Genomic DNA, 23883 nt, shown 5'->3' with positions numbered 1-23883 from the left:
GTCTCACAGGAGGGAGCAAATAAAGTCAGACCGAAACCCGCACCATCTCCAAAGCAGATTCCTACGATTTTAAGTCTGGTACCCTCGGTCCTTCGTGTCTGTGAGTTCTGAATCCACAGATTCCAAGACATTATAGGTTGGGCATATTCTATAAAAATGCATCTGTACTGAGCATGTCCAGTTTACTTTCTTATCATTAGTCTCTAAATAATATATTACAGTAACCGTTTAAATAGCTATTTGTATTGGATTAGAGGTGATGTGCATAGGTTCTATGCCAATGCTAAGCCATTTTGTGTGTGTGAGGGTGGGAGTGTGTTAAAAACACGGGTATGTATTAGGGATGTGCATGCCCCTGAGCATGCCTTGAAAAGACAGAAGATACTGGTCTCCTGTTCTTTTCCTTTCTAGCTTATTCTGTTGAGACAGGGCCTCTCCTTGTGCCTGGAGCTAGGGTAGCAGCCAGCAAGCGTGGGCAATTCTCCTGTCTCTGCTCCCTCCCCGCATAGCACTAGGGCTACAGGGACACATGGCCATTCCCCCATTTTCATTCAGGTTCACCCAATGCTCGTGCAGCACTCTGACCACGGGGCCATCTTGCCAGGCCCTATCTTGTGCTACTTTATGTAGCAATTTGAACAGCTGCAGATTTTGGTGTCCATGGAGTTCCTGGACCAATTTCCCATGAACACTAAGGGATGAGACTGTCAGTTTGGGGAGGAGATTGCTTTGGAAACACGGTCTCACTGTGTAGCCCTGGCTGGCCTGGAAATCACAATCCACCTGCCTCTGCCTCCCAAGTGCTGGGATTAAAGGTGTGCGCCATCCACGCCATACCTTACCGTCAGTTTTTAGGGCATCAAACAACTTTAGCTGCATCTATCCTGCCTGGCACTAGAGGGCGCAGGTTGGCCCACACATGGTTTCTCTACCCAGTTCTGCGGGTTTGCCATGGGTGTGAGAGCCCAGCCGCAGCAGCTTCTCCCATAGGCAATCTGCACTAATGGAAAACAAACCAACAGAACCTGACCTTTCCTTGACAATCAGAGTGCAGCCGCATTTTCAGTGGTTGTATGCAATTGGAAAGACACAACAGTGCGCTATAAATGTCTTTCTCAATAATCTTAGCTGTGATAACCCCCATTAACCTAACCAGGGTTTTCCACAGGCTTAGAGAGAATGCTTCCTTCTAACCAACTATCCCTGACTGCAACACAACCAAGACCTTAGGATTTCAAACCCTTTCAGATGCACCCTGCCCCCAGTGCCTGCTTCCACACATGGCCAGTGCTGCCATGTTTGTTCTGAACTGAGCTGGTTGTGGTGATGCCTCTGTGGTTTTCTCTTGAGTTCTTAAATCTATCCCCGACCTCTAGAACGTTTTCCTCCTGATTCAGCTGCCATGAGTCAGTCTGGACCAATAGCACGGAGCCACCTGGAAAGTGCGTTGTAAGAAAAACCAATTAGGAGAGCTAGGAAAAGGAAAGGGGGAAACGAGACAGAAAGTTAGGGTGTATAGCAGGGCAACTGTGAGCCCCAGAGTAGGGCTCACCTCGCCCTAGTCTTTGCAGCTTCGATGGAAGACACAGACCCAAAGAACGGAATAAGAAGGGAGAAGGAAGTCCTAGACCTCTGAGTAATATTGATACTAAATCTCAGGGAAGCACAAGGCTAGTAGACAGCTTGTAATATGGAATCCTGGGGCCACGATCCCTGTGTAGGAGATACAGAGACCCTTTCTCCCTGCCAAGTAGAGAAGGGTGAGCCACAGTGGAGCCAGGCAAGCAGGTAGGTAAGGGAGGGCTGCAGCCTGGCCCACACCAGGCAGCACAGCCTGTGGCTGCAGCTCCCTCTTCCCAACTGCAGAGCTCATGACTCTGGAATGCAAGATGGGGGCATTTTCAAAAATGTAGTGACAGACTCAACTCGCCAGTAGCTCAAGTGAGCCTGCAGCCTTTTTGATTCTTTAGGGTTTCTCAGCATAAGAACGATTCTGTAAGAGTAGGGATGGGGTGGAGAGATGGCTCAGTGGTTAAGAGCACTTGTTCTTGCAGAAGATCTAGGTTTGTTCCCTAGGACCTACATGACAACTCACAACCATCTATCACTGCAGCTCCAGGGACTGTCTCTTCTGTCCTCTGTGGCTACAAAGCTCTCAAGTGGGAAGGCACAGATGCAAGCACATGCTTATACATAAAATAATTTTTATAAAGAATATTTGTCATGATGCAGAGGGAGAAAATGAAGATAATCTGAGTTTTGAGCCAAACAGAACATGTTAGAAAGGACGTCATGACATTGCGCTGGGCTGGCAGCTGGCTATACCCCTCTGTCTCTCAAGGAGGGACCAAGGAAAAGGGGGAGACCTAAAAGTCAAGTCTTCACCAGCTTTCTTCTGGTAATTTCTGAAATTCCAAAACTAGAGTGCCATCTCTCTCTCTTCTGTGGGGTCATTGTGAGCTAGGGATGAAGCTCAGCAGTCAGGATGCCCTAGGTTTGATCTCCAGAATCACATAAACTGGGCATGGTGGTACATGCCTGTAATTCCAGCACTTGGAGGTTGAGCCAGGAGGATTAAAGATTAAGGATCAGCATCAGCTACACAGGCAGTTCAAGGCTAGCCTGGACTACATGAGACTTGGTCTCAAAAAGAAGTGACATGGGACTTTGTGAGGTCTAAGTGAACCTCAGGGGATCCCTTAGCATAATCCCTACTAGAAACCTAACTCTCACCAAGGATCCACTCATACAACTACTTCCTATGGCTTCTTCCTGGGGAGGGCTCTGAGGATAGAGGGAAAGAGGGATGGATGGAGAGAGGGAGGGAGAGAAGGAGGGTTGAGTAGGTGGGTGGGTGGGAGCTCCAATGGCCCAATCAGTTGGCCTTAGGTAAAAACTGCACTTAGATGAAAACAGATGAGCATGTGTCCTGGTTTTGTTCATTTGGAGACAGGGACAGTGCTGGAGATGAACCTTGGGCCTTGCTTAGGCTAAGCAAGTGCTCTACCATGGGGCGCCCACCCCCCAGCGTGTTAATGATTTCTTGATTGGCCATCCTGTCCTCTATGCCCAGGTGGCATGATTCTCATCATTTTCAAGCCTGGTGAGCACCAGTTAATCCAGGCCAAGGGCTCCCAGAGCCGGCTGCCAGACAGAATTACCGGCTGAAAGGAACCAACACTTGGGTTTCTCAGCCAGTCACCAGGGCAGACTTGCTAGAGGGGGTGCCTGGGATTTCTGCTTTTAACCATCCCAAGGTGAGTCTTAAGGTCACCGATCTCCACCTTGGTGAGAGGTCTATAGTGTCAGAAACTAGGCTAACCTGGTAGGCACACTTAGTGTCTGAATCCAAGCATATGACTAATTCCTGGGGACTCTGGCCCCCTGAACGCACAAGGGGACAGTCCAATCAGGGGCAGTGTGGCACCTGTCAGTCCATGCAGGCAGAGGCTAGCTAGGAATGAGATCCAACACAAAATCATAAGCTTAACTAAAACACGGAGAGTTTTCGTTTTGTTTTGTGATTTGGCCGTGCTGATCGTGAAAGCCAACTTTGCAGATGACAGTGTCATTTCACAAGACCTAAAGGCTGGGCACGGCTGGGTGTGGACTTGTGATGAGAGAAGGGATGGATGGGACTGTCAGCGAGGTAGGCTGAGCAGGGTCGGGAAGAATCCGTATGACTGCCTCAGCTCTGTGGGAGGCAGGGATGTCTCAGTCTCTCCGGCTCATCCTGGCACAGCCTTTTCCAGGAGAGACACTAGGAATCACACAGAGAGGCACTTATAGCCTGACCTGGGAGTCACTCCACTCTTCCCCATGGGCCCAGAACCCCATCCCCAGGTGACACAATTCATGATGCAAGCCCCCACCAGGGGCCGTCCAGGGACGAATTCTCAAATGGCCAAACAAGAGCTGTCCCCAGTGCCCCTGCCTAGGCCTGTCACTTCATGATCGTCCACTCCCCTCTGTTCAAGCTCACAGCATCCTGAACATAGAACCTGCTCACTGGCTACTGCTCAGACCGAAGCCTTTCCAAGGCCCTCATTTTACAGACGAGGAATGGAGGCCGGGAGAGGGAGGGATAGACCAGCATTAGCTGCAAGCACTCTGCTGGGCCCAGGAGCATCAGGATATTCTTCCTTTAGCCTCCAAACACTTTCTCCTTTCCCAGATCTGTGTGCTGGAGGAAAGAGCGCTAGACCCCAGCCCCCACCCCGAGGACAATGAGTATCCCATAGTGCTCTGTCAGCTGTGTGGTTTGGGAGAGGTTTGACATTTGTGAGCTTGCTTCCTTCCTTGTCTGGCCATCTCCCTGGCCAAGGACACCCTGAAAGGGGCTGTTGGGGTGCACTGTACACTGCTCTTAGGAGTGATCACCTGCACAAAGGGCAGCAGGAACTTCAGAGGGGCTGGCCCTAGCTGACACCCAGGCAGTAACAGGGGAGTCATCAGACCCACACACATCAAGAAATTAGAGCTGCCCGTCCCACTGAGAAACATCTGTCTGAACGACCTCAGTGCCTAGGCTTCATTTCAAAGGAAAAGAATTGTTACAAAACAGAAAGGGAAAAAATTCTCCAAGTGTGGCTTGGACAAAAATAGCCGGGACTTATCAAGCCTTCTGGAAAGAGATGGAAGGGTTTTTACATATGGTGTTCAGGCTTTCCGAGGGGGAAAACAGGACTTGGGGCACACAAAAGATGCTCGGGGCAGGAGTCTGTGCAGAGCCCAACCCAAGAGAGCTCAGCCATGCTCATCAGGAGGCTTTATCCCAACAACCAAGAGGACTCAGCTTGGCACGACAGTGTGAGTGCCTCTCCGCCTGTCCATCCATTCATTCGGCGGTCACCAAGCTTGGACCACTCAAAGTGCCTTGAGCAACTCTGGGCCTTCCAAAAGTGGGCGGAAGTCTCTGCTTCCTGGAGGCCCGATACCCACAGAAGAGAAAAGACACACTAGAGGTGCAAGCAAAGCGTCGTGAGAATTAAGAAGGCTTCCCGAGAAAGGGGCGCTGGGAGTGGATGGACTGGGGGCAGGCGGGGGGGTTGGGGATGTGCTGTGTGATAGACATGTGCCTGGCATGGGTGTGAGAGGATGAGGTGCCGAGAGGCTGATGCCCTTCTGCTGTGACACAAAGCAGACAGCCAGCAGGCCCGCTTCTCGCTTTCCCTTCAGCTGGGCTGAGGAGGTCCCTTCCGGTTTCCTCCCCTCACTCACTCCCTCTTCTCTTCTAAGAGCTTCTGTGATCTAGGGAGAAAAAACAAAATGCACAAAGAGAGGTAACTCCCAGGCAAGAAACCAGACCCCTGAGGTCAGCAGAAGGGGAGGTGGAGGTGTTAAGGCCAGGCACTGAGATACAAAGGGCCACTCCATAGCCATCTCTCAGAGTGACATCACATCTATTGGAGTCATGTCCACCCATACCACTGGGACATCAAAGCCCCTGCATTGATTAGTATTGGCAATGGCCTGTGCCATAGAAAATCTCCTTGAGCATCTATCAGCAGAGGCAGCACCAGTATGAAAATATAACAGTGGCTTACCACCATGAATATGGTTGGACCATATTCCCCATCCACATCGGATGCGCCCCTGAAGAACTGGGCTGGACCATATTCCCCATCCACATCGGATGCACCCCTGAAGAACTGGGCTGGACCATACTCCCCATCCACATCAGATGCTCCCCTGAAGAACTGGGCTGGACCATACTCCCCATCCACATCAGATGCTCCCCTGAAGAACTTAGCTGGACCATACTCCCCATCCACATCAGATGCTCCCCTGAAGAACTTAGCTGGACCATATTCCCCATCCACATTGGATGCTCTCCTGAAGAATGGGCTGGACCATATTCCCCATCCACATCAGATGCTCCTGTGAAGAATGACAGACCACTAACAGAGTGGCAAAGGAAGATTTTGACCTCAGCTAACACCATTTCTCCCCACCTACCCGTCTTCTCCAATGGGTCTCCAGGGGCCACACACACCCTCTGACCACACCCTGGCAAACTGCTTAGCTACCAACGTCAGCAATGTGGTACTTCATCAAAAAGATTCAGGGTAGTGGGGTGGAGAAGGATCAGTTGGTAAAGTCCCCGCTATGAGGACCTGTGTTTGATCCTTAGATCTGGGTCATTGTGATACATGTTTGCAATCGCATTGCTGGGGAGGCAGAGACAGGTGGACACCAGGGGGTCCCTGGCCAGCCAGTCTAGCCTTATTGGTGAGCGTCGGGACCCATTGAGGGACCCTGTCTCATAGAACAAACCTGGAAGTTGACCCCTGGCTTCTGTACCCACACGCACAGAGACCCAGAGAGGAGGCCCAGGCCTCAGAGAACGTTGACAGGAGACATGAACTCTGGGCCCTGTCCCCATCACTGTAGGACTCCTCACTCCACAGGAAAGAGCATACCCCGGAAGGGCTGGAGCGAGGCCCAGGCTCAGAGCGTAAGGGGATCACTGACATAAACTGATGTGGGACAGTGTCCATATGTAAAGTTCCCAAGCGGAAAGAGAGTCACATAGGTGAATGGATCCGGGTTTCCCATCCTCTTCACATCCCCGGACAGACTCTGTGGATGACGCCTTCTGGAACAGCCTGGGTTCAAAAGGAAGCCAGAGCCTTTCTGGTTTCACTTCCCACAGAATTTGAGGTACAAACTCTGCTCAATAAACACAGATTCCTTTTGGAAGCTAAGTGGAGTAGAATCTTTTAAACATAAATTAGTACTGTTCTGGCTAGCTGGAGAGGGACTGGGGTGCGGGAGTGAGCTGGCTCAGGGGGCACCATGCGGACACCTTGAGTTCTGTCCCTGGAACCGACATGGTAGAAGGGAGAACTGACTCCAAGTCACCCTCTGACCTGCGCTAGCAAACTGTCTGTCCAGGCTGTTGGACAATTAGAGGCATCATCTACAGGGTGATAGAGACAGCGAAGAAGTATATAAGGAAAACGGCACGCACATGTAATCCACGCTGAGACCAGAGCATCACAAGCTCTCGGCGGTCTGGCCTATATAACGATTCCGCTTCCAAAGAAATGAAGTGTGCCAGTTCATACAAAGCACGAGGAAGAGGAAGAGGCGGGGAAGACGGCCCGGGAGAAGACCCTAATGAAGACCAAGGGGATGAGGCACACAGGCCAGCAGCAGTTCAGCACTGGGGAGCCTCAGAGGCTGGGGCAGAGGATGGAGGGGAGCAGAGACTCAGGTCCTTGCACCCGGTGAAGCCATGAACTCTCCGATCCCAAGTAAACAACCCACAGTCCTCAGATTCAAAGGCACATTGGCACCCCAAAAGGCTGGGAAAACACGGGGGGGGGCTGGGCCTCATCTCCAATGTCTGACTCCTCAGCTGTCTGGGCTTGGACCCAAGATGCTTCATATCCCAAAGAGTCCCTGAGGGGATTCATCCTACTTTGGGTCTAGGGCACAGTTTATAATCACTACCGAGTGGTCACTGCCTGCTGTCTGGCCCATCCCTTCTTTTAAACCAGAGGCCTCTTAAAGACACTTTCCGATTTGGCGCATCAGCGGGAGGTCAGACGATGCTGCCGAATGAATGAGGGCGTGAAATGCTGGTAAGTAAGCGCATGAAGTCCTCGGAACATCCTAGACACTCTCTTATTCCTATTACATTTTTGCTTAGAGTGTGTGTAGGTTAGAGAACAATCTGGCAGGATGGGCTCTCTCCTTTCCCCGCATGGGACCCAGGGCTGAACTGAGGATGTCAGGTTTGGAAGCAGGCACCTTTGCCCTCTGAGCCATCTTGCTGCACCCTGTGTGCATCTCTTAACCTTTTAGTGGTCTCTAGAAACAGAACAGTGGGAAACACACATGTACAGGGGGGGTGGGGGCAGGGGAGAGAGGGAGAGAGATTGGGAAACACACACATGCACGGGAAGGCGGGTGGGAGGTGCAGGAAGAGGGAGAGAAGAGGGAGGGAGATTGAGAGCGAGGAGTTGGCTTGTGTGATTAGGAGGCTAGCTGGTTCTAAGCCCAGCGAGGAGAGTGGGCAAACTAGAAACCAAGAGAGCAGATGGGGTAGCCTTCCAGTCTAGAGACTCGCAAACTCAAAAACCAAAGAAAGCTGGTATTTCTGCTCATATCTGAGGACAGAGGACTCTGGTGCCCAAGTTCAAAGGCAGTCCAGCAGAATGAATTCTTTCAGTGGGCCACCCTTTCACTCCTATCGGGCCTTCGCCAGATTGATCAAGGCCCACCTACATCCTGGAAGACAGTCTGCTCCACTCCCTCTGCAGATTTAATTGTTTATCATGTACAGGAACACCTGGGCAGTGTGTGACCAAATATATGGGCTCCCTGTGCCAGTCACACCGACACGTAACATTGACTCTCACAGTAGACATGCACAGAGGACTCTGATCTCTCACGAGAGGTTTCTGGTGTCAGGAAGAATAAGGGAAGTGCTAGCAAAGGGTGAACTCATTCATTTTCCCAGTTGCTGGGAGTCCAGCCTTTGCCAGGTGTCTGGGCCAAGGTGGGCACAAACTCCTGCTGCTAGCCCCAGGAGAACCCCAGTAATGGCTGTGCTCTTCTGGCAGCCCAGGGTGGGCTCTACACACACACGCGCGCGCACACGCACACGCGCACGCACACACACGCACGCACACACGCACACACACGAGAGCCCTACAGCCCTGAGCCCCTATGCCACAGGCGGTTTGCCTGCTGTGCTCAGCATTTTCCCAGCCCCATCTTGAACACATTAGCCACCAGGCTCACACTGGCTGGAGGAGATTACATTTTCCATGAAGCGGGTGAAGGGGGAGCGCCTCACTGAAGGAGGACTCTCTTTCATTCTGTAGATTGGTGAGCTCCTACACACACCATGCCTTTGTCTGATGTCAGAAGGGGCAAGAAAAAAAAGAGAGACTGATGCACAGATGGCCAAGTGTGATTTTGAGGTCCAAGGTAGTGAAGAAAGGACCATATGATGAAGGGATGAGTCCAGAGAGGAGAGAAGCCAAGGCCCTTGGAGAAATGGAACCATTGGCCTTACGGAGGGCAGCCCTGTCCCCATACTGAATCTTAAAGTTTTCACAGTGGGGAAGAAACACTGAACCTGAAGTCCTGGCTCTGAAACTGCCCCTAGACAGGCTTTGTAATCAAAACCATGTGTCCATACACTGCATACACAGTGATATGTATGAGAGATATAACGTGTAAGCATTGCTGAGAGGCACGACCATGCCCAGGGAGGGAACTGAGCCCAGGTCTGCCCTTCTTAAGTAGTTCTTACCAGCCCTGGACTTGGAATCCCCTGCAGAGGCCAGCCTCTCAATTGGAATTTCTCTTCTGGCTTCCTGGACATGCAATAGTCTCTAATGTTCATGGGCTGTGGCTCCCACCATCTGTGTGGAAGCTGAGCTGCTCACACCTGCCTTGGCAGACACAGGCAATAAAAGAACTGGCTGCATTTAGAGCCTGGTCCCTGCCCACCAGCTTTCTACCCTCTTTGACTTGGGTGAAGCCCAGAGGCAGGACACTGGGTCGTAACACAGCTTTTTCTCTGCCTGTCCTTGCTCAAGACTGCAGGGAGGTTTTCCTCCAGCTCTTGTGGTCTACACACCCGTTACCAGGTACCTAGAAACATCTAGAGTGCAGGGTTCCCTCTCAAGGGGCTGTTGTAAGTAGGACATACATACTACAAAAGACTAGCTGGGGGATAGTTTTAGTTGTTCAGTTAATCAACGGAAACGGGCAGGTGAGAGGCTCAGAAGGTAAGAGTCCTTGCCACAAAGCCTGACAACCTGAGCTTGATCCCAGGGAACCACATGATTAGAGGAGAAATCCAACTCTGCAAGCTGTCCTCCGACCTCCACACGTGCACTGCAGCATACACACATGAGAGAGAGGGAGAGAGAGAAAGAGAGAGAGAGACAGAGAAAGAGACAGAGAGAGACAGAGAGAGATAGACAGACAGACAGAGACAGAGAGGCAGAGAGAGAAACAGAGACAGAGAGAGACAGAGAGACAGAGACAGAGAGAGAGAGAGAGAAGGAATAATGTACATGTTAACGGTCTACCCACCACCTGAACCTGAACTGGGAAGAGGAACCTGCTCCTCATTGCCGTGTTTCTCACAGCGCCATGATGTGGCAGAGGGTGTGCACGTATGCATGTGTGCAGGTGCTCACACATGTGAAAGCCAGAGGACAACCTAAGCTATTGTTCCTCAGCCACCATCCATCCTGGTTTGTTTTGTTTTTAAGGCAGGATCTCTCACTTGCCAGACAGGCTAGGATGGACTGACGGGTGATTTCCAAGAATCCATCCGCCTGTCTCTGACTTCCAAGTACTAACTGGGGTCACAGACACATACCACCATGCCTTTCTTTCTGACGGGGCAGGGTGGGGTGTGCTTGGGAGTTCCTAGGGACCACGATCAGGTGATCGCTGCCTGCAAGGCAAGTGCTCTGAGAAGTAAGTCACATCCCAGCCTGTGCTAAGTGGATGTAAGGATGCATCCCGTGGAGTCTCACAGGAGAGGCTATGAGGCCAGACAGACAGACAGACACACACACACACTGTCCTCCTGGGAGCCCAGGAGCCTCAACTGTCCACAGGAGGACTCCTCCCTTGGCACAGCCCTCCTTATAGGCACCCGCCAGGGGAAGGGGCTCCTACAGGCCCACAGCTACAATCTGGACCGCAGCTTCCCTCCAGCCAAAGCTCTCCGGCCATCACATCCCTGGGAAGAATGCTGGGAGCCCACATTGCTGACGCACAGCCCTCAGCCATGGAAGGCCCACATTTGCCACAACCTTTTGGTTTCCCGTGCTGTCTGATACCCATACCAGAAGGTCTTGAGTATCCAGCCCAAAGGGCCCCTCAGGCTCTGAAGTTGCATATAGCTATATAAAGCTGAGGCCACAGGGGGTGGTGGGGCTGCCAGACCCCAGGAGCAATTTGGCTGTTCTTGGCGATGACGTGGACCTTTCCCCAAAGCTTCAGCAGTTAGCCCCTCGGAGCAAGCCTGAATCATTCCCTCCAAACCTCAACCCCACCAGGCACACGTCATGCCCAGACTCCAGAGGGAGAGAAGGTGGCCCAGTCTCCCCTCTCTGGTAGAGATGTTTGGAATACCACAGAGGAAGTTATCCCATGAGCCCGCTAGCCCCAGTCCTGCCACAAACTGAGTGCCCAGTCAGCTTCTCTCTCGGGGCCTCCACTTCTGCATCTGTATTGTGGGGACAGTAAAGCCTGCCCTGCTCCCCAGAAAATGCCGGGAACCCCCAGAGAAATGAGCTCTGGGAGAACTGGAGATGGGACATAGGGAATCACTCTTGTTCTTTGAGAAGCCCAAAGCCAGTCTTGCTGCAGATTTATTTGTGAGGACTTAAGAATTTACTGCCATTTTGCTCCATATTTGCCACTGCCGGGACACATGACCAGCTGCTAGTGGTCGTCAGTCTTTATAGACAGCTTTCCCAGTCCCCCTTCTGTAGTCAGTGTCTCTTAGCGCTGGGGAGATAGTGAGAGGTTGGCAGCATGGCAATAGTTAGCCCCATTTCACAGCTAGGAAAACTGAGGTTTGGCTGGTCAAACCATGCAGTAAGCTGGCGACAGGACCAGGATGGAGACCCAGCTCTGGGATTCTCAACTAAGTCCTCATTTATTACCAGGCCCCTCCAAGTAGCCCTGGACCTCAGGGTTCCACTTGAAAGTGGGAAGTGCAGTGAGGGGTCCACCCAGGGCAGGCTGGGAGTGAGATCTGGAAAACACATGGAGACGGAGGTCCTAGGAGATGTGGTGGCTGTCCTAATCTAGAGCGTGCTAGCACGCTGCAGCGGGTCCTTCTTGGGGTGTCAGCGCTCATCGAAAAACCCTACCCTCCTCCCTCTCTCTGGGAGAATGGAGCAGCACTGCCTACTCAATCTGTCCCAGAATTAAGTCGCCAAAAGTTGTCTAGACAAAGAGATTTTATAGGCCCAATTAACCCCTGCCAGTCAGACTCAGGCACACCTAATAAGGGGCTATATTTAGAGGCTGTCATTATCTGGCTCCCTGGGGAGAAACCTCAGCTCTCATTTCACAGACATTTCCTTTCTAAGGAAGCTCTGCCACGCCCCCTTCAGCCCGGCATCCTTTTCTGACAGCCTGGAGCTGGAACATCCGGCCATGAGGAGGCGCTGCTGTCCTATGTAGTCACAGCCCCAGAGGCAGTGTGGTGGGCAGCTACTGTAAGAGCAGGGTCAGGAGGGCCCCTGCCTGCCTCCTCTGTCCCAGTCTTGTCTATTCTGCAATGCTCAGGGTCTGACAGCTTCGCTGTGGTGAGCTCAAGTATCCATCCCATGACAACACACTATTCCTAGAAAGGCGTGTGTGTGTGTGTGTGTGTGTGTGTGTGTATACAGTCCTATGAATGTGTGTGTACAGACCTGTGTACAGGTATTTGAGCAATTGTGCATGTGTGTATGTGTATACACTCCTATATACAGGTGTTTGAGCACCCGTGCATATTTGTAGAGGCCAGAGATCAAGAGATGGTGTGTGTGTGTGTGTGTACACTATGTGTGGGTACTTGAACACTCATGCATATGTGACTGTATGTGTGTATGTGAGTTGTGTGTGTACACTATGTGCGGGTACTTGAGCACTTGTGCATATGTGAGTGTGTGTGTGTGTGTGTACACTATGTGCGGGTACTTGAGCACTCATGCATATGTGACTGTATGTGTGTATGTGAGTTGTGTGTGTACACTATGTGTGGGTACTTGAGCACTTGTGCATATGTGTGTGTGTGTGTACTATGTGTGGGTACTTGAGCACTTGTGCATATGTGAGTGTGTGTGTGTGTGTGTACTATGTGCGGGTACTTGAGCACTTGTGCATATGTGAGTGTGTGTGTGTGTGTGTGTACACTATGTGCGGGTACTTGAGCACTCATGCATATGTGACTGTATGTGTGTATGTGAGTTGTGTGTGTACACTATGTGCGGGTACTTGAGCACTTGTGCATATGTGACTGTGTGTGTGTGTGTGTGTGTGTGTGTGTGTGTGTGTGTGTGTGCTATGCGCGGTACTTGAGCACTCATGCATATATGTAAAGGTCAGAGATCAACCCTGGTGCTTTTTCCAGGCACCACGTACATTGCTCTTTGAGGCCTGGAGCTTACTAATTAGGCTAGACTCCCTGACCACTGAGTCCCTGAGGTCCACTCCTCTCCACCGCCCCATCTGATGCTGAGGTTATAAGAATACATTGCCATTCCTGACTTTTAAATGTAAGTTCCAGGACTCAAACCTGGGTCCTCATCCTTGAGCAGTAAGCCCTTTACCAACTGGGCGGGCCATCTCCCCAGCTCAGAGGCCACCATTCTTAGCTTACTATTAGCTGTAAACCTTTGCGCAGAGAGTTGTGCTGATGCCCAAGGCCCAGAGGGCTCCAGGTGTACTGAAAGCCACACTCTGATAGGTGGCAGTTGGCCATCTAGGCTTCATCTCAGGACAGGTTCCTGTGGCCTCCTGGGATAATATTGCTCCATGGGGATGGGAATGAGCTATATAAGCCAAGAATGCGCATGAGGGCACCCTCAGAGCCATCATGTGCCGATGGAATTCACCACCCACGGGGGACGCTATTGTATATATGTGTCCTCAACACCACAAGCTGTCCCTCTCTGCACTGTGTGTGGCTCATTTCCCTAGGAATGTGTGTTTGTGAGCAAGGTGTTCTCTTCCTGTGGGGTGGGAGGCTGCAGAGACTCACAAATGAAGTGGCTTCCACAGCAGGTTCTCCCACAGACATGGAGGCACGTCTGCCTCCTTCCTGACTCTGGGGCAGACTTGTTCCTTGATCCTTCTAGACACCAGGGGCACCTGGTGTTCCCCAGATGTGGCAATAGCATCTTTGATGGCCTAGCCTCCTCTTCTCCCTGTGCCTCTTCTCTGTGTGTCCTTCATAAAGCCCCTGGATGGGTAATAGGGCTACTGGGATCCTTCAGGAATGTCTCAAGCTGGAGCTTTGCCTTAAGTCCATCTGCAAAGGACCTCTCTCCGCATAACATCAGACAAGCACAGGTGGTTTCCCCGGTCCCTTCCTCCTTCTGCCTTAATGAGCCCTGAGCAATGCCCCTCAGCCACGCTGAGCAGCCGAAGGCTTCCCCATGGGATGGAATTAGGCTCCTGCAGCTCCCCTGCACTGCGACCACCATCATGCCCTCAGCTTCTCCCCTCCACCACCCCTCCTATGGACGCTGCAGGCCTTTATCTCTGAATCCCCAGACCTGGCACCAGACTCCCCAGCTTGGTACTGAGAGCCCAGCTTCCCTCATCAGGAAAGTCCTCCACCCCATTCCTCCTCCCCAGCCACCACCATGGCCAGCCTTTGAGGAAGGAATATCCCCCAACCACTTGGCTTCTCTCCTCTCCCTTCACAGGTTGGTTGTGGGTGCCCCACTGGAAACCAATGGCCACCAGAAGACGGGAGATGTGTACAAGTGTCCAGTAACACAAGGCAACTGCACCAAGCTCAACCTGGGTAAGCAGCCACTGGCTTCTTCTTGACGGCCACTCAGGTACAGAGCAGGGTTTGGCACACACTGATGTCCGTGGTCACATGGTTCCTCTCAGTCTGCGTTCCACACAGAACCGACACTGACAAACGTCTACGTTGATAGTCACCTGTCCCCGTCTCACTGTTCTGTGAGGTACATCCCTGGGCTCACACTGCAAACGAGGAAGCTAGCGCTGAGCAGATGGCTCAGACAGTAAAGCACTTGCCTTGCACACAGGAGGACCTGAGTTCAAACTCTAAGACCTACATTTAAAGAAGAAGAAAGCCAGGCATGGTGTTGCACATTTGTAATCCCAGTGACAGGGAGCGGGTGGGCTGAGATAGGTATATTCTCAGAACTCACTGGCTAGCCAGTCTAGCATGTGTGGAAGGTTCCAGACCAGTGAAAGACCTGTTTCAAACAAAGATAGGCAGTGCCCCAGGGAAGACACTGAAGGCTGCGCTCTGACTGCCACATACACACATACACAGAGAAAGAGGGAGACAGAGACAGAGGGAGACAGAGGAGGAGCCTGAGGCCTAAGAGACGGGGCATCTTTTGCTCAGTCACGTAGCACGCCATTCTACAGGAGCCGGCCCAGGTTTATGGCCACCCTGCAACCGTTGTACAGGACACAGGCCTCCAGTGTCACACTCTGCATCTTCTAAACACATCCGCTGCCCACGTGCTCAGGACTTTCAGTCCCCGCAGAACAAATGTGTTCATGTTTCTGATCTTGAAACAGGAGTGTCAGCAGCTAGATCTGTGCCCGTGTGTCATCAACAGCGTGCACCTGGGGGTAGGCCTGGCCACACTCTCCGAGACATTTCTGTTTACTCAGTTCCCACCACACAGAGTGAGATTGAACCATCCAACAGATGAGGAAGTGACAGGATGAGGAGGCACGGGGACAGGCCCAGGGCCACCCGGCTAGTAAGCGGCATGCTAAGATTCCAAGCCCCTCAGCATAGCCACCCTGCACCCACCATGCAGCTGTGTGCCCAAATGGAAGCTTTTCCACCTGGAAGTATTCTCCAGACTGTGCTAGAGCTGGGGAGATGCTGGACACACACACACACACACACACACACTCACACACCACTCCTCTAAAAACTTCCATCTTGTTCTAAGGGCAGACAGATAGTGGTTGAGCTTGCTCTGCCCACAAAAGAGACAAAACCCTACATGGGCCACAAAGCCACAATTCTAGGGCCTTTCCTGGAAGACTGGCCTTCTCAGGCATTTTTTTCCCTCCTCCAGCAGGGTGCCCCTGCCCTAGAAACTCACACGAGGATCCAAGTAGGAGGGCCCCAGCAGGGCAGTCGGCCCACAAGAAGAGATACTTGTAGCTCTAGAGATAAACAGATGGAGGGCAAGGCCACCATCCAAGAGAAATCCCAAAGAGCTTGGATGCCTGGGGTTTCCAGTTGTCTGTCACGTGATGCTGCAGGCTCCCAGGAACCCCCGGAGTGAAGAGCTCAAACCCCAGCACTGCAGGGGTCTAAGCTTCAGTGAAAACACAGCAGAAGGGAGTCTGGTAGTGGCTTCAGTGCTCCCATCATCCCCTTCCTGAGGCACAGGCTAAGAAGGACTGAACTCAGAGGGCTTCCCCTCCCAGCTGGACAGTTCCCAGTGTGTCCTTGGGAAGCTTCCATTAGTCTCTGTGCCTCAGTTTCCTCAGGTGTAAAGAGGTAGACTTGATGGACCCTAGAATCTATTCTAAATCTGTTCTGCACCGTAAAGAGCACTGAATAGCTGGCTGGAATGTGGCCATTTGCAGAGTGCTTGCACAGGGTGCACATCTCCAGCATCTAACAGCCGAGGCATTGGAGCTGCAATCTTAGCCCTTGTGAGACAGAGACACAAGGACCAGAGGTGCAGGGCCGTCCTTGGCTGCACAGTGATTTCTAGGCCAACCTGGGCTATACCATAACCTATCAAAAAAAAAAAAAGCACAAACAAACACCTGAGAGAAGCAGGAGGGGAAAAGGGACCTGACAGCGGCTCTGCCTCCTCTCCAGGACAGTCTGTGCTGCAGTATAGCTGTCATAGTCACCTCTTTCTTTCTGGCCCTGGCCTGCCCCCAGCAGTCTCCAACACAACACAGTGCAGACTCTCGGGGACTGCAGACTCTCAAAGGCCACATCAGGGGACATGGGCTTAGAACTGACAGGTTCCAGCCTTTCCCACTCCTTGTCTCTTAAGTATGTCTACACACCCACCTACACACATACACAAGCACACACACATAGACATGTGCACACACATATACATGTGCACACACATGGGCATACACATAGACACGTGCACACATGCATGCACACATATATACACATGCATACATGCATGCACACATAACCGCATGCACACTTGCATATACACACATATACACCTGCACAAAAGCAGGCGCACACACATAGACATGTGCACACATGCATGCGCACACACACTTTGCTTCTGAGGACTCCAAGCTCTTTTCCATCCCTTCTGTGTTCTGAAATGATGCTCTAAAGACCTTTCATTATGTGCTTGTCCTGTGGTTTCTGTACTGCCACAGAACTACCTGTCCCTACCACAGCTGGCTGAGGCCACCAGCTGCAGGGGGCTGCTCCCTGTGAAGGACCTTCAGCACATGGTGGGCAGACAGGTGGGTGTCAAAGGGGTGCTGGAGGACTAACCTCAGATGGTAAGTGCTGCAGGAAAGGGTGAGTGGGTGAAAGTCACCTCTGCGGGCACTGTTCTATGCCTGCGGTGCAGTTAGTCGGCTGGAAAAGGCAGAGTTCTGGATGAGGAGGTGAAGATGGTGCTGTGATTTGCTGTGTAGCCTTGTGCAGTTTCTAGGACTCTGTGAGCATCAGTGTGTTCATCTACCAGAAAGTGAGGGAGGAAGAAGGATACATATGAGGAAGATCCGTGCTGTCCTCCGGGCGAGCAAGGGCCATGGGCTCACCTCAGGTGACCCACTGCAGCAGGCTCTGGGCAGCGGACAAGCAGAAGTGGCTGGAGGTTGAGTGTCTCTCCTCTGCTCCAGGCAGGGTCACTCTGTCCAATGTGTCTGAGAGGAAGGACAACATGCGTCTCGGCCTGAGCCTTACCACTAACCCCAAGGACAACAGCTTCCTGGTAAGATTATCATCCCACTGCTGACCCCAGCCTTCCCCCTGCACAGACCCGCTGCACAGGGTGTGGGGAGACCTAGCTAAGCAGGCCCTCATACAAGCTTCTGCATGCTCCTTGCATGCATGTCCCTTTCACCCCCCCCAGATGGCCCAACCCTACTCAACAACACAAGCAGATCCTACATGGCCATGGGTCTTTCTATTGACTGGGCCCTTCGTTTCAGTGAACAGTCCAGAAAGGTAGAAGGATTGGGTCTTTCTGTGTCCATCCCTGGATAGTGACACAGGAGCTGGACTCTCCTTCTTGGTGGCCTTGCCTCCTAGGGAAACTCATCTTTGGCCCTTGGCCAAGAGCCTGACACAGTGGTTTTGGCAACTCCACAGAGCAGAAGCATTCTTTGTCTTCTCCTCTTAGTAAAGTGTCCTTGGACCCCAGCCCTGGAAATTGGCCCAGTAAGGGCCTTTGCAGACGAGAGCTGGCCTAGCGACTCTTGGAAGACCCACTCTTGCAAATGAAGGGCTTCCTTGGATCCCATGGGGTGTATATGGAGTGGGCCAGTAGATGGAGGGAGAGCCACCACCCCAGATTACAGGGTGGAGTATGGGACAAGAATCCAGCCTCCACTGTCACCCACTCCACCTGAAGCCAAGGGCACAGCAGCAAAAGAGTTCAGTGAGACTCGGAGACCCCTCACACTAGGAAAGCTGTTTTGGGCCCTGGAGGTTGAGGCCGGGCCCTAGCCAAAGTCCCAAGACTGTGCTGTGCTGCTTCACAGGCCTGCAGCCCTCTCTGGTCTCATGAATGTGGAAGCTCCTACTATACCACTGGCATGTGCTCACGAGTCAACTCCAACTTCAGGTTCTCCAAGACAGTGGCCCCAGCGCTTCAAAGTGAGTACCTTCGCTGGGGCAGTCCAGGGAGGAGGCACAGGGCTCTGCTCATGGCTACCTTGTACCTATAGAGCAGCATGCGGGCTCTGGGACTGCTTCAGCTGGCTGGATGATCCGAAAGGAGGGAGTCACTTCTAACGTGGCAAAGGAGTCCCTTCTAGCTGGGCCACTGTAAGGTTCTCAACCCAGGCTGTCCTCCCCCACAGTGTGATGGTAACAAATTAGCTGAATTTATGAAAACCATTCTGGCATCCATAGAAACTCCCTGTAGAATTTTGAACATGGAGGAGGTTGCCAGGCCACCATGTCTAACAAGCCAGGCTGGGGCATCGTTCACTTAGACTGCAGTGCGAATGCTGCTGGTCCTTGACATCCTGCAGGGCAGAAGCCCATGAGCGGAGAGCCAAGGAGAACAGAAATAACCTGGGTGACAGTTCCACCAAGTCAACGCTCCCGGGCAGCTTGCCCAGAGCCTCGTGGATGCAAAACCTCCCCCTCTCTCCCAAGTAAACTTGGGGAGCTAGAAGCCTAGACTTCTTGGCTCTGAGCCTCACCATTTCCTCTGGGCTAAACACCCTCAGAAAGCAGCTGTTGCCTGTTTATAGAGGGCGAGGGGATTAGCACCTCTGGCTCAGGCAGCCTCCCCTCAACACCCATTGCTGGGGGAGGGGAAGGGGGAAACATTGCCTAGTCAGCTGTCATCTCTGGGGTGGGGAGGCATGGGGTCTGTTCACACAGCCTTCCAGACAGCTCCAGGGCACAGCGGATGGTCCAGGCACTGAGTTTCTCAGGGGGTGGAGCATCCCAGCCCTGACATTGCTGACTGCTACTGGCAGAGCCATCCTGCCCTGGTCTGGAGCATCAGTCTCCTGGGACTTGGCAATTGTAGATTCCAAGGTACCTTTTTGTAGTTTCTAACGAAGGGGGGCTTGGAAAAGGCTGAAGAGGGGTCTGCTGTATTTAAGGACCACAAACCTAAGTAAGACTGGGGAGATGGCTCAGCCAGCAAAGTGTCTACCATACAAATGTGAAGTCCTGAGTTCCATCCTCATCACCCACGTCAAAAGCTGAGCTTGGTGGCATGTGCCTGTCACCCCAGCACAGAGGAGGCACCCTGGGGCTGGCTGGCCAAGTCAGCCTAGCAAAATCAGAGAGCTGCCAGTTCAGTGAGAGATCCTGCCTCAAAAAGATAAGGTAGAAAGAGATTGAAAAAGACAGCTGATGTCAGCATACACCTATATACGTGTGTGCGCGCACACACACACACACACACATATACCAAAAGCCCGCAGACCTGTAAACAGGTTCTTTTCTGTTTATTTTTAAGAATTTTAAGGTATATTTTAAGTACTTATTTATTAGACTGATTGATTGATTGATTTTTTTCTTCTTGTTTGTTTTGGTTTGTATGGTTGGTTTGGGTTTTGGTTTTGATTTTTTGAGACAGGGTCTCTACATTCCCCTGACTGTTCTAGAATTTACTGATCTTGAACCCACAGAGATCCACCTGCCTCTGTCTCCCAAGTACTGGGATTAAAGGCTTGTGCCACCACGCCCAGCAAGATTTCTTTATTTTTATTCCATATGTATGAATATGTTTCCTGCATGTAGGTATGTATACAATGTGAATTCCTGGTGCCCATAGAGGCCAGAAAATGGCATTGAATGCCCTAGACTTGGAGTTACAGCTGGTTAAACTAATACGTGGGTATTTGGAACTGAACCCAGATCCTTTGCAACAGCAACAAGTACTTTTAAGCACTCTCAAGCATCTCTCCAGCCTCCACTACACAAGCTGTCCTTTTAAAAACAATGAAATTAAAAGAGAATCAAAATAATAAATTTCATGTCTCAGTGAGAGACTATTTCAAAACCCAAAGTGTGTGACTGTTGAGAAGGAAGGATACCCAGGTTGAGAGGGAGAGAGAAACGGAGACAGAGACAAGAGAACAAACTGGGCACAGTGTCAGGATCTGTAATCCCAGCACTGAGGAGGTAGGGGCAGGAGGATCAGGAGTCCAAGGTAACCCCAGCTAAAGAGCTAGCTCCAGGCCAGCCTGGACTACCTGAGATCTTGCCTTTAAGAAAAGGAGTAAAAATAGGATCGTCTAAGGCTTATCGAGCTCTTGTCTTTAGAAACGTCTTCCCATTAACCCTTAAGGGAAACTCTTAGTTTAGTGATCATGCTGCTCTTCCAGCACGGAAACCTGAAAGTGACTGCCGGCAGCCCACACGGCGGGTGAGTGGCAAGGCCTAGAGCTGATGCCAGACAGCGCATTCCCAGTCTTTCCTTGATGATTCCTTCACAAAACATGAAATCCATTCATCCAGGTTGCTAGTGGAAGACACCACCTGCCCACAGCAGTAAGGGAAACAGCCCAAGGCCCTGATTCCGGCAATGGCAGAGGCCGGGGAAGCACTGATTAGTCAATAACCATCAGTCTCTGACGCGGAGCAAAGAGATCAGGTTCAATTTCAGCTCTGTTCAAACAGCCCACTGGGTAGTGACATGGAACCAGGACATCTTAGCTGCCTTGCTTATATGACTCAAATAAATGTCCAGCCTGAGGACAACTTTCCGTGTAGGAGATGACAGATATCAGCAATCATTCTTCCAGTGGTCTCTTAAAAGATCATTCAGAACATAAGAGATTTGGGACTGGGGACATAGCTCAGCTGGTGAATTGCTCACCCGGCGAGCATGAGGCCTGGGTCTCTAGTCCCCATGTAGAAAGCCAGACATGATGATGATGCTCAATCCCAGCACTGAGGAAGCCGAGACGGACAGATGCCTGGGGCTTAATGCCAGCCCCATAAGCTCACAGTAATAAAAATAAGAAAAGTATTCTACAGGACAGACCCTGTAAAAAAGAAATAAGGTGAACGGCTCCTGAGAAATGACACTTGAGACTGACCTCTGACCTCTATACACAAATACATACACACACGCACCAACACATACACAAACAAAAAGGTTTCTTTAAGTGAGCAAGAATGTTGGAGATTTATGGACGCTGGTTCCCTGATAGTCCTGATTGTATCCCTGCCTCCAGGGTGCCAAACCTACATGGACATCGTCATTGTCCTGGACGGCTCCAACAGCATCTACCCCTGGGTGGAGGTCCAACACTTCCTCATCAATATCCTGAAAAAGTTCTACATTGGCCCTGGCCAGATCCAGGTGAGTGTCTCCAGGGCTCGCCTCTGTTGAGCAAGATCCCCAAAAACCCGTGGCCTGAGTGACCCCACAGCACTGGGCAGCATCTTCCCATGAAAGGGTAGGAGCTGGTAAGCCCAGCCAGCCCTGGGACTTGCTGCCTCAGGTGCCCATTTTTGGTGGGTGCACTGAGGATGCCTTCAGGGGTTGACTCCACTTACAAAGATGACCAGCTACAGAGTCAGAAGTCAGGAGAGGTGGGGAGGCATAGAAAGGGTGTGTAGAGAGGCTGGGGGACATCAGGCATGGGGGTGCTGGGGAGAATGGACTTGGAGTAGACTAGCTGCCAGCACATCTGGGAAACATTGGTGGATAAGGGCTACATTGATTTCCCAGTATTTTGGCTCGATGAGGACTAAGAGACAGAAGTGCCAAAGTAGCAGGTGTCAATTCTAAGAAATTCTTTCTATGCCAGAGGAGTAACCTGATATCCAGAAAGAATCCACACCAGGCATGGTGGTGTGTTTATAATCCCAGTGCCGGGAAGGCAGAGGCCAGGCAGTCTGGCCTAATCCGGTGAGACCCAAGTCAATGAGATACCCTGTCTCAAAAGAGATCGGTGGAAGTGCTGAAGATGACACTTGAGAATTTCCTCCAGCTTCCCCACTATCACACATGCAAACACATACACAGCCCACACACGTACACATAACCTCACACACATGTACCACACACTACATGCACACACATACACACCCGCATACAACACACACACACATATACCAAACACACTGCACACACACACACACACAACACACTCAACACACACACAAAGGTTTTCTTAAGAAACCTTGTAGCTAATAGTGTTGGTAAAAGGGAGCCAAGTCCTACAGTGACAAGCCCCCTCCCACCAGAAGACGGTCTTTGATGCACTGGGGTAAGCAGCCAGCATTCAAAGGGTTCTTAAACCCAATAAACTTGGTGAGCCCATTCAACAGTAACACTATCACCAAGTCCCTGAAACCAGTCTCTATAGCTTGGTGTTTATTTTGAAACTATTAATAGTGCTGAAACATTATCCACTTTGAAAATGTCAGACCTCTTCTCATCCGAGTTTCAGGGACTCTTTGTTATAGAGTTTGGTCAACAGCCCTATGGTCCTGGTAAATTCTGATAAACCCATACACTTCTCCTGATAAATTCTGGGGAGTGGGGACTTGGGTCGGGGTTGGAAGTGGGTCCTGGGGTGTAAGGGTGTATGTGCATGTGTTCATGTACATATGTGCATAAAAATATGCAAGTGTGTGTGCGCACGTGCATGGGTGTGTGTAAGCCAGAAGTTGATGCCAGGTGTCCATTTCTGAGGCTGGGTCTCTCATTGAATCTGTAGCTCACCTATTTGGCTGGGCTGACTGGCCAGAGAACTCCAGGGATCCACCAGTTTCTGCCTTGCAGATACCACCACACACAGCTTTTAAACAGGCACTGAGAATCTAAACTGTACTAGCATGGCAAGCACTTTATCAGCTGGAGCTCTCCCCAGACCCAGCTCCTGATGCTTTAGACTTCTAGTCTGTGTTCATTCTCCATCTTCTTAAGGAAGATGTTCAACCCGGTGAGCCTTCCCTCTCATCACCAAGTCCCTTTCTCTCTGTGGCCCTGATTTGTTCTATCAAGCCATCCGTTCATCCCCAGAACAGCCTGTTTCCCTCGGGCTGTGGTTTCCTCTGGGAAGGACTCCTGGGAGAGGGACCCTCACATATGGAAGTCTGAGCATCATGGTTCTGCTACCCTCTGCTCTGGTTTACAGGTGGGAATAGTTCAGTATGGAGAAGATGCGGTACATGAGTTCCACCTTAATGACTACAAATCTGTAAAGGACGTGGTGGAAGCCGCCAGCCACATTGAGCAGAGAGGAGGGACAGAGACCCGCACAGCATTTGGCATTGAATTTGCACGGTAAAAAAAAAAAAGTTTGTGTGTGTGTGTGTATGCTTGTGTTTGTGTGTGCATGTATGTGTGTAAATCTCAGATACTGTTGGGCTACTCCCCCACCATTTGGTGCTTTCAAACAGCCAAGTTCTGACAGAGGGCTGGGCTTAGTTGCTTAGTTCTCTCTTGGGTCCTCTCACTTGGTTATGTTCTGGTGTCCGCTAGAATGGCTGTCACCCGAAAGTTCACCTAA

The 23883-nt window shown here is 51.3% G+C and overlaps 1 protein-coding gene across 1 annotated transcript in view; it reads left to right on the top strand.

Moving 5' to 3' along the window:
- The window catches only part of Itga11 (integrin subunit alpha 11), a 101543-nt gene that overhangs the window by 33042 nt on the left and 44618 nt on the right, over positions 1-23883 (top strand). Inside the window, exons 3-7 of the mRNA XM_075965577.1 lie at positions 14415-14515; positions 17563-17654; positions 18427-18541; positions 21595-21722; positions 23509-23657. Coding sequence (XP_075821692.1) covers positions 14415-14515; positions 17563-17654; positions 18427-18541; positions 21595-21722; positions 23509-23657 — 585 coding nt within the window. The remainder of the gene's footprint in view (positions 1-14414; positions 14516-17562; positions 17655-18426; positions 18542-21594; positions 21723-23508; positions 23658-23883) is intronic.

Source organism: Microtus pennsylvanicus, chromosome 3 (assembly GCF_037038515.1).
Source record: "Microtus pennsylvanicus isolate mMicPen1 chromosome 3, mMicPen1.hap1, whole genome shotgun sequence".
NCBI lineage: Eukaryota > Metazoa > Chordata > Mammalia > Rodentia > Cricetidae > Microtus > Microtus pennsylvanicus.
Note: the sequence above shows the minus strand (reverse complement) of the source record. Positions and strands in the feature narration are given on the sequence as shown.